At 41.8% G+C, this 11,083-nt stretch overlaps 1 protein-coding gene across 1 annotated transcript in view; it reads left to right on the top strand.

The window, feature by feature from the left end:
- LOC111218826 (rho GTPase-activating protein 20-like) overlaps positions 1–11,083 on the top strand; it is a 33,452-nt gene that overhangs the window by 7,627 nt on the left and 14,742 nt on the right. The window contains exons 3-9 of the mRNA XM_022741301.1: positions 4,072–4,248; positions 5,610–5,759; positions 6,430–6,471; positions 6,891–6,975; positions 7,149–7,226; positions 7,748–7,814; positions 8,391–8,600. Coding sequence (XP_022597022.1) covers positions 4,072–4,248; positions 5,610–5,759; positions 6,430–6,471; positions 6,891–6,975; positions 7,149–7,226; positions 7,748–7,814; positions 8,391–8,600 — 809 coding nt within the window. The remainder of the gene's footprint in view (positions 1–4,071; positions 4,249–5,609; positions 5,760–6,429; positions 6,472–6,890; positions 6,976–7,148; positions 7,227–7,747; positions 7,815–8,390; positions 8,601–11,083) is intronic.

Here is an 11,083-nt window from a genome sequence, read left to right as displayed (position 1 = left end):
CCCGATGCAGAGACACACACACGGACAAGTTCAGACACACACACACACACACTCTCTGACTTTCTATACACAAATTCCTATAAAGATACACATAGTCACGCATGCACACACATCTTCAGTAAATCATCATCACTTCTGTCGCTCTCCTCTCGGGTTGATGCCATAAAAACGTAAAACGTGAAGGAGTCAGGGTTTAACCTGGAAACCAGACCAATCAGAGCGCTCATGCTTATTTGCGCTTGCAGATGGGCGTGGCAAGATGGCTGCCGCTGATGTGTAGATGTCTATTGAATCTGGACGGTATATTTGCTCCAAAAGAAGAAGAAACAACTGCACTCACAGCGTCTGTTGATAAGACAGATGTGTTTGCAGAACAACTGACGGGATTTGGTAAAAGTTGAATTTACCAACTCTGCGCTACATTACACGTTTCATTGTTCTGATTGGTCGTAGGTCTCTCCAGGAGGAAGTTTAAATGGCAACTGTTGATAATGCCTCTTGGAAATTGAAAATGAACTGAGACGCCAGGTTGATCAGATTTGCTATAAAAAAAAAACAAAAAAAAAACAAACTGATGATACGGACAATATGGCGTCCACATTGACACACACATGGACACACACACAGGGTCACTTGCAGGGTTATTAATAAAGCTGAACAGATGGACAGAGTTATATAAGTGTGTGTCACGGCTGGCCGGAGGGAGTCCGTCTGCTCAGTCAGGGTCGACCATTTGACAGCTGAGGTGACGTCACGCTGTTGCACAGTGACGGTGTTGCCGGTCACTGTGGAGCAGTGCAGTGGATAAGAGATGTAAAAGTTTGAGTTATGCTAATGAGGCAGTTATTTAAGCTATTAGGTTTATTAAGGTCTTGGTATTTTTTTAATAGATGAAACTTAATAGCTTAATTGAATGAGAGAGAAAGAGAAAAAACGAGTTGGATAAGTGGTGTAGGAGAGATAGAAGAAGAAGAAAGTGAGATGGGATGATGGACACGTTGGCAAAGAAGAAGAACGGAGAAGAAGGAAAAGATCAACAGCGAGAGAGAGGAGAAAGTTACAGCTGTTTGTCCAGCTGTTGTCCTCAGGGTGTATTGTACTTACACCTGTTGGAAGACTGAACTCATCTTTGGAACCCAGCCTCCAGGATTTAAGCACTGAGTGAATCAAATGTGCTTTTATATTTATATTGTTTTTGTTTTCTTTTTGTCTATGTTATGATTCAACTCCTAATGGAGTCTAAGGACAGAAAGCTCTCTTAGGCAAATTTGTCTTATCAAAATCCCACTTTGTGTTTCATGCTGATAAGATGTAAAAACCTTCATAAACACATCTCGCCCGGTGCTGCTGAGATATTCACGCTGGGACATTGTGACATTAGTATGCGGTGATGTGCGCCTCTTTGTACATCGGCCCCTTATTGTGTTGCAAAAAGTCAACAGTTCTCCCCACAGAGCCGTGCCTCGACAAAGGTGGCCATGTATGTGCGGGCGGGCCGAGCACTCAATTTATCAACATCACATGACGTACAATGGAGCCATTAACTGCTCATCAATCAGATTTCAAAGGACGGCCGGCTCAGCTGTCAATCTCACATTCAGGAGGGAGGGATGTGTGGTGAATACGGAAGATGTTGTCTTTTTTGGGGCAGCGAGATGTGAAAGGGGCTTTACAGGAAGGTTTGTCCATATGCATAAGTGTGTGTGTGTGTGTGTGTGTGTGTTTGTGTGTGTGTGTGTGTGTGTGTGTGTGTGTGTGTGTGTGTGTGTGTGTGTGTGTGTGTGTGTGTGTGTGTGTGTGTGGGCTGACAGGACCATTTCCCGGATCTCCTTTGACAATAAGAACAGACGAGGATGTGTGCAGTTGATAAGCTCAATGGGAATTGAATTGAAAATCCCAGTGCAACTTAATCAAGGAGCCCAAAAAAATCTCCCCTGCAGCGGTGTTTCACCCCGGCTGACACAGCTTTGAAAAAATGAGTCTTCTCTGTCAAGGACAGAGAAGACTCATTTTTAACTTTGCAGAAGAAATTTAAACAAAGGGAAAGGGTGAAATATCGAGGCATATCACAGAATGACATCGAGCTGGAGGAGCTGACACCAAAAATGAAGATTTACATGCGTTAGCCTCTTATCTCCCTGACAAAGTAAGAAAGAAATGCTTGATTTAGAGAAGTGGAATGGTGCATGAGTTATGTAAATGTTTTCTAATCGGGGTGAAATCATTTCACAGTGTAACACATGGAAAATATTTCCAGGAACAATAGCTGATTGTTTTGCAACTATCAGTTCTGTACGTAACTGTTAAAGCAGCATGTTTTCATGTGTTTGATACAGTAAGTAAAAAAACAAAAAAGCAGAAAGAAAAGGACGTATTTTCTTTACTCTTCGTATCCCGCCAACCCTCAATGCTTAATTGCCTACATTCATGCCTTTTAATTGAATTCACTCAGCTGCCTTTGGATTTATTTTTGGAGGGCGCACAAAGACGGATGAAAAAGGGACTCCAGCACTCCAGCGCAGTCGTCTGTTCTTCGTTAATTAATTACGTAACCGATCACTTACGCAATGTAGCTGGAAGGATTTTGGTGTATCAGAGAATTCAAGCTTCTCTGTCCTCCCTGTAAGGCTTGGACTACTTCTTGGCGCTTTGTTGAAGGGGCTTACCAACAGAAGTGTGTGTGTGTGTGTGTGTGTGTGTGTACTCCTCAAGGATGTGCATTTATAAGAAGAGGTAGAAACTATGTTAAGAAGTGGGTGTGTGCATGCGTGAGAAGGCAAGAGAGAGTGTGTGCATGTTTGTGTGCATGAAAGAGACACAGAAAGGCAGAGACAGAGATAGAAAATGTGTATATGTGTGAGTAAGTGGAGATGTAGGTCTTTTATCTAGTGGTGGAGGGTAAACAGGAAAGGATGGAGCTCTCAAACGATTTCCTCTTCCTCCAAAAATTCCCCACTGTTTACATCTGTCCATCAGTGGCACATATTGACAGCAGGGAAAAAGATACAAGAAAGACAATTTTAATTAAAATGAAAGTATTTCTGTAACTCGCAAGCAAGTATTCTTAAAGAACTTTTACAAAGAGTTTTCATGAAGTGATTTATTGAAAGAAGAAAAGGAAAAGACAAAAGAGACGGACCAGAGGTTTCTGGATGAACGATTCATTGCAAAATGAAATGGCAGTCAGTCACTATTTACCCCATGTTTAACAGTAGAGGTCCCATTGACGCTGGCAGGAGCCTCTCTCAGCCTTTTCTGACTATTTGTCTTTGTGCAGCTCCAAACAATGTCAAACTGATTTTTTTTTCCAACCAGCTTATGCAACATAACACATGATTTGTAGCCAAACGATTGCACTGCGGGTCCAAAAGTCCAATATTTATTTTACTGACAGTGCTTGATTATGTGTGTGGCAGCAACTGTGAGGAATCAGTAAAGAGAAAATGCAGTAAATAATGAGGTAAATATTCCACTGTTGGACTTTAACGAGGCTGTACGAGCTGTTTGGACACTGGTCTTTTCTCAGCCTCTTCCAAGTTTGGTTCACGGCAACATGGGCCTCATGTGTTTTAGTTACATGTTTGCTGCTCTATCGTTATTCTGCGCTCTGGAGTTGCGGAAAATCCCCTAGTGCAAATTCAGCACAGTTAAAACCCTGGATTAAAGGAGAGTATACAGTATGACTCTCCCCACATCAAATGTGTGTGTTTGTATGTGTATGAGTATATTGTGTTCAGCTGTGATCTTGTTATATTTAAATTATATCCTATTTAGCTGATGCACCTTTTGTATTTTAGTCTTGAAGCTTGAAAAGAGAGATCTCCCTGAAAATGCATAGTTTTACAGTCTGTATGAGGCTCAGTGCTTTGCTCAGTGGTAGTTTTACAGTAGCTGTTGAGGGAGGTGAAGAGAGTTTGAGCCCAACCACAGCCAATGTTGGGGTTCAAAACCTATTCAGAGACATGCTAACATTCAAACACATCCAAACCACAAATTTGTCCTTTGGGGATCAATGGAGTATTTGATGCTGTTTGTGTGTGTTGTGTGTTTGTCTCGGGTTTGTCCCCCTAGGGAAAGCTGCCTGACGCCAGTCAGCCCAGAGTCATGTCCCCTTGTCCAGGCCTTCCTGGCCGAGTGTCCAGGCCGCCTGTTCCTGGGTCACGCCCAGACGCAGCTAAAGACAGGCCTGCAGACGCAGGAGAGACACCTCTTCCTCTTCACAGACACACTGCTCGTCGCCAAGGCCAAGTAAGTTTCCCTCTGTGTTTTGTGAAATGACAGAGAGAATACGTGAGTGTCTGTTTATGTGGCTGTGTGAGTGAGATGGAAAATGGAAACAAAGAGACATAAACAGGAAAAAATAGTAAAACAAATTTGAGACACCAAGAAGCAACATTTCATCTGCTCCTATTTGTTCGTCTAACACTGATATCAAACAATAAACTGTTGAGGATGGAGCTGCATCTTTCCCTCCACTCTCCTTCCCTCACTGCTCCGCTTCTTTCACTTCTCTCTCACTCATTTTTCCCCAGTATGTAATTATTTCCCAACCAATTAAATCCATATGAAGCCTGGCTCAGATCAAAGCCACACTGGCCTGCCTTGGGTCTACAGTACGGGGCTCCCCACCCACAAACTACACCACACACACACACACACATACAAAAATAGAAACTTAAAGTGCACACTGATGTTTTTGAAGTCCAAACACGCACGCACACACACACACACACACACGCATGCATGCACTAATGCACACACATAAACACATAGGCATGTAGAGACGGAAACAGACTTCAGCTCTGTGTACTTATGTATTTACTGTACATACACACCCCTCAGTTCAGACACAGCAGGACCTCTGTGGTCTGTCCCGGGAGTCATGTGCCAGTGGGTGGAGCTGACCCTTCCAGCACAGAAAGTATACGCTATAATTGGCTTTATTACATTGTGGCTGAACTCAGGGTGAGCTAGAGGAATGTGTGTTGGCATGTGCGTGTTTAAAAGAAAGAGATGGAGAAGAGGTTAGTTTGTGCGTATGTGCATTTGTGTAGCTTTATATCTGTGTAATAGCAGGGAGAGGATGTGTGCATTCCACATGTGTGCACTTGGAGTTTTCTCCTCTGTAATCACAGATGTAGTGGTGCATAAATACACTTGTGCCTGTGTTTAACCTCTGAAAATAGCCCAATCTTTTAATATTTTGCTTCTATATTAAGTTTTTTGTAAGATTGCCATATGTCAGAGGTTTATGGAAATATGTTATTTGACAAAAACTGAGCCAGATTCAAACTAAAGGGGCTCTAAGTAAGTTCCCAGTGGAACTCCTTGATAAAGGAGGACTCAATTTTTCAGTTTTTCACACACAAATATTTCGGGAAGCCATTTTTGAAGAATGTATTTGCTGCAGAGTCTAAAGCTGAAATGACAAGTCAGTTAATTGGTTTGCAGATGCACAGGAAATGAATAGATTTCAACTTCTCAAAAGTGAAGATTTTTTGTTTTCTTTTTTTTTTAATGTTTAAGTTTTATACTGTTAATTTAGCAATTTGGCAATCACATTGGGGCATGTGAAGCATGTGTAGCACACTGTTTTATTTTTTTTACAGGTCTCCCACTCATTTCAAAGTGAAGGCCCAAGTCCGAGTGTGTGAGATGTGGACCGCCAACTGCATGGAGGAGGTGTGTGAAGGAAGCACCAACCCAGAGAGGAGCTTTGTCATGGGCTGGCCCACCTGCAACTGTGTGGCCACCTTCAGGTACACACACACACACACACACACTCACTCACACACGCACACACTCACACTCTCACAGTACAGCAAGAGCAAATTTTTCACATTCAAGAAGAAGAATGTCTGGAAAATGAGCCATAGTTTTATTTTTTCTAGATTATCTTTAATTTAATCAAACAAGAGCAAAATGTAATTTCATTTCCTCTTACATAACATGCTGACAGTTGCATGATAGTTATTCATCCCAAGCACGCTAAATACATCTCTAAAATGTCTCTCTGAGTCACTCACTATACTTCTGAAAGAGTACACTGAGTTCTGAGGTTCAGATGTACATCACAGAGGGGAACTAAAAACACTGAACACGCAACCACAAAATCCATAAACCCTTAAGTCAGTCGTAAAGCCACTGAACCCACCAACATTAAGGCTGGAGTAGATAACCACACACACGCACAGCAGGAACAAACATGCAAATACATTTGTATATAATCTGCTGTACATTTGCACCTGCCTCCATTGTGCACACTCACACCCACCCGTTTCAATTTCAATCAGAAAGAATCCAGTCATGTCCTGGGGTGAAGTCTGTGGTTTTTATCTAACTGGAGTTACATAACAGAGCAAAACAGACAACTGCGTTTAACACGATTTCCTCTGATTATGTTGTGTCGCTCTGTTTACTTCTCTTCAGCTCCGAGGAGCACAAGGACAAATGGTTGGTGCTCATCAAAAGGTAAGTGCTTGGTTAAACCTTATAATTCTTTGTTTGCAGTGGTTTGTTTTAGTCTTTTTAGCCCAAAGTTTATTTTGCAAATCAAATTTCACTTACAGGGCATAAAAGATTAGATTTGGATGTAACAGAAGTGGTTAACAGAAGCCATCTCAAAGTGAATTAGAGTTATCACATTGTGAATTCAAAGAAATCAAGTGGCCTGACGAAGGTTATAAGATCTGAACCACCACGATACAGTCAAGCTAATGCATATACTATATTTACAGCTAAGATTAATTTGACATAAATATCATATATATATATATATACAGTATATCACATATCACAGTACTGGACTGGCCAAATGAACTTAACTTATATTCAAATGCTCTTTTTATTTTAACGCTGACTTCCTTCCTTTGTTTTTCCTCCACACTCAGTCGGATAATTGAGGGAAAAGAGAAGGATGACCCCAAGACCATTCCACTCAAGATATTTGCAAAGGATATTGGAAACTGTGCATATGTAAGCTTCTCCTCTTTCCCTCTGTATTGCTTCTGTCAGCACAGAAATGAATATTGTCTGATCGCCTGGTCTGTCCTTAAGTGGGTAATTAATGACATCGGCAGCAGTGCTATCATTTATTAGCACACAAACGGCTACATATTTCCGTAATGTCTCCAAAATGTTTCCACCAGGCCAAGACGCTCGCGGTCAGCAACACTGACAGCACCACTGATGTCATCCGCATGGCTCTGCTGCAGTTCGGCATATCGGTGAGTAACCAAAGACCGCTGTTGATGCTCAGCTTAATATCTAGTGACTGTACTTTGAAGTGATGTTAAAAACAGTTTCAGGCGAATCAGTGATGTGAAAAAATAGCCTCTACTGTAACTTTCCAGTCTGGACTTTAGAAATAAGTTCTGTTAAACATCTGCATCCGATGGCTGAGAGTATCAATACTAGACTGTCTGAAAAAAGGATTTCCAGCGTGTGAAGCCTGTATACACAGTATTGTGATTTGACACTTTTTCCCAAGATTTGTAGTGTTTTACAACATTTTGTAGAATAGCATCTATTTAAATGTGGCCATATATAAATAAACATAGCAAGTTTAACATTTAAAAAATTTCAAATTAACATATAAATTAGTAATTTTATAAAATAGCACAAACATTTGTTTTAAAATGAAGCTCTACAGTGTTTGTGGAGCTTTCTGTTCACTACAGATGTGCATTTATGAAGATACTTTGGAAAGTAAAAGCAACAAAACCAGATTTGCTTTTTCTCTGTCTAGGGTTGCGTCAAAGACCACCGGTTGTGGGTGAGCTCCAGCAAGGACGACCCTCCATACCCTCTCATTGGTGAGCCCACCTGTTGTAGACATTACTATGTAAAACCTTCTCGATAAAACACAACCAGAAAAAAAGTGAGCGATATAAAAAGAAAGAAATCGAAATCTTTTTCCTTTCAAGATGCTTTTAAGAAACGAATTCATCTTCACTCATGGTGCGGTTTAACATTTAGGAAAACACATGTATGTTCATTAAAGTCTAACAAAAAACATCCTGTCTCATCCCTCCCACAACGAATATTTTGGCTGAACAGGCAGTTCTAATTCAGAGAATAACCATAGTGGGGGGTCACTACTGAACAAACAGAAGTGGTGCGCCAAAAACTCAACATCTGGGAACATTTCAGAGCAGTTAGTTTTGTGACACAGCGGTATTTCAGTGACATTTTGTTACCATAATCTTTTGTTCTGTAGTTCACACTGAATTCCTAACATCCCAACTCCAGATTAGTGATTTGTCATTGCACAACGCTAGTTCTGCCCTAATTTGGATCAGATTTTTTACTTTGGCTCCATGTGATATGCACAGACCATGCGCATACCAGACCCTTCCCCTCTAACCTCTGGGCCCTGACCTCTCATTCAGGCCACGAGTTTCCCTTTAGCATCAAGATGAGCCACATTCGGGACGGCGGGAGCAGTGGTGGAGGACTAGCAGGAGGAGTAGGGAGGGATCCAACGAGCCCCACAGACTGTCCAGGGGTGCTGCTGCTGGACCAGTGTCTCCCTCCGGACACCCAGTGCCAGTTCATCCTCAAACCCAGCAAGGTTGCCCCAGGACAGGCTCAACTTATAGGTAAGGCCGATGATGACGTTTTGGGGAGTCATGAGACATTTTCCAGAACAAAAGTATATTTCAGAATCATGGTCAGTTTTATATGTGGGCGACTTTAAAACCAAGAAATTCTGCAGCATGTTCATGTTAATATCAGTGAACCGTCTCTGACGCTATCTGGCCAAGGGAAGCCGACATGCTGTTATTTTATTTTATTTTTTGGGTCTAATTTGGATAAAAACAAATTTTTTCTGTGAAGAAAATGAGCAAAACTGCTTCCAAACTGAAAACTTTAAAAGTTAATCTCCTTATTTTTATTTCATTTTATTTTATTTATAACCGGTGTGTCTGAAAAATATGAGTGTTTTCCTCAATATGACAGTTGTGGTTTCCAAGTAGGTGGTTGGTCAATGTCAAGAATCCATCCATAAATCTCGCTCTGTGAAACCACGGGAAGAAGTATGAGGATACAGAAGTATTAATGCAGAACAGAAAGTACCTCCTCAGAATTTGTTTTTCTTACATAAACCATTTCACTTTGTTTGTGTTGGTTTTCGACACTCAGAGGCGTACAGTCGTGTTGTTGGTTCTGAGTATGAATCAATAGTCGAACAAGAAGAAAAGGAGTCATCGAGAACGGTGGGAAAGGAGATTTTAGCGGACAAGGGGTTACAGCAGGGGTTAGGACAGACGCAGTGTCAGAATAAGAAAAACATCAGCCAGACAAAGGGGAAGAAACCCCAGAAGGGACGGATGAGTGTGAGAATAGGAAGATGGAAAGTGAAAAGAGGTGACACAGCTATTGAGTAAATCTGAAGGTCAGTGGAGGTGAAGGAAAAAGAAACAACAGACTACAACAGATAGAGAAAGAGGAATTTACAGAGGGGCAGACTGAAAAGGGCACCTCAAAAATTAGAGGGGCAGAAAAAGGAGGTGGAGGAGAAATAAAAACAAGAGGACGGAAGACAGGAGCGAGGACGAGCTGCGGATGCAGAGAGCGGGATGGAAAAAGGACGAGATGAGTTTTAAAGGAAAACAAGTTGAGAAGAAAAAGTGTGTTTTCCAGTCAAAGAGGCTCCAGTTTGCCAACCACAAGCTTCGCCTCAGATTCCTTTGCTCAAGCATAACAGCATCTTACATAATCACTCCATACCAGCCGGACCGCCATAGAGGCTTAATCGCTCACACCCAAACTCGAAAGCTAATGAACATGTGTGTGTGCATGTGTGTTGAGGGTAGTCCTGGTAGAAGCCCCCTTTTCAGGTGTTCATTCTTCAACACTCCTGATAGTGCTCAATAGTTGAGGCTATCAACACATTTTAACTGGTACCAAAAAAAAAGCCTGCTCACAGCCCATAATTATGCCAGATATTCAAAATAAAGATGGTGCATACTCACTCGTGGCAAGAGGTCTATTCTCTTCCTATTCCATTAGCCGTAAAACTAGCTTGTCCGTCCCTGGAAGAGGTCAGAAGTCTCCCTGTTCTCACATCCCACAGAGCCTGATCACCACCAGACGTCCAGGTGGTTCATGCTCTGGATGGCAGTTTTAATTTATTAAGTCAGGTCAATGTGGAAGAATCTAAGAGAATCTATCAAAGTTTGTTTCATGCATAGGAAGAGGACCTACTTTACTTATTTTGGTTGTGTAAAAATATCAAGAAGTAGGGTACTGACAGCCAAAACAAAGTTTTCTGATGTGGCGTTAAAGTGGCAGGTAAAACAACGACTTGGTTAAAGGAGCTATTTGTAAGTTTTGCTATTGTTACATAGCTAATGTTAGCATTAACAGCTGTTTACGCACCAGTCTCTCCAAGAGCTTCAGCCATCGTTGGGTTTACAAGACAAGATGTTAAGATTAATCCTCTGAGCAGCGCCACTTCTTCAGGGCAGCCTGAAGAAAGACGAGATGGTCCGACAGGGCCAGGGTTAGCTAGCTGGTTAACATGCTAACCTCAGTAGAAGAAAAGAAGTAACAGAAATAGAAGCAAAACACGAAAGTTGATTTCAACCACTGGAGACAGCTCTTGACAAGTGAAGGAATGAAGTTTGATGCTGAACTCGTAACGTTTCTTCTAGACTGGTAAGTAAACAGCTGTTAATGCTAACGATGACTATGTAGTGATAGCAAAACTTACATATAGCTCCTTTAAGTTTAGATAAAGGAGCCGGATTGGTTAAAACAAGAACGACTTGGTTAAGGTTAAGAAGAGAAAGCAACATTGACCTGATTGTATGAAGACTCGGCTAAAGTAGTCGTGCCTGGTCTTGTGTTTTATTGCCCATGAGGAGAAATACTCCATGTAGCACCTGTTTTGTAACACGCCAGCAGAAGGTTACTGTAGCATGACAGACATTGCCCACCCAGTTGACAAGCAGTCTGTCTCCGTCTCCTCATTCCTCCTCTCTGAAACTATTCCCTGACTGCTGTAATGATGTAACGCCTGATTTACAGCGAGGTGATGTTTTCTCAGCGATGGCGAGGCCTGCTGAGAGGTGCCAGA

Source organism: Seriola dumerili, unplaced genomic scaffold (genome assembly GCF_002260705.1).
Source record: "Seriola dumerili isolate Sdu_G_001 unplaced genomic scaffold, Sdu_1.0 BDQW01000052.1, whole genome shotgun sequence".
Classification (NCBI taxonomy): domain Eukaryota; kingdom Metazoa; phylum Chordata; class Actinopteri; order Carangiformes; family Carangidae; genus Seriola; species Seriola dumerili.
Note: the sequence above shows the minus strand (reverse complement) of the source record. Positions and strands in the feature narration are given on the sequence as shown.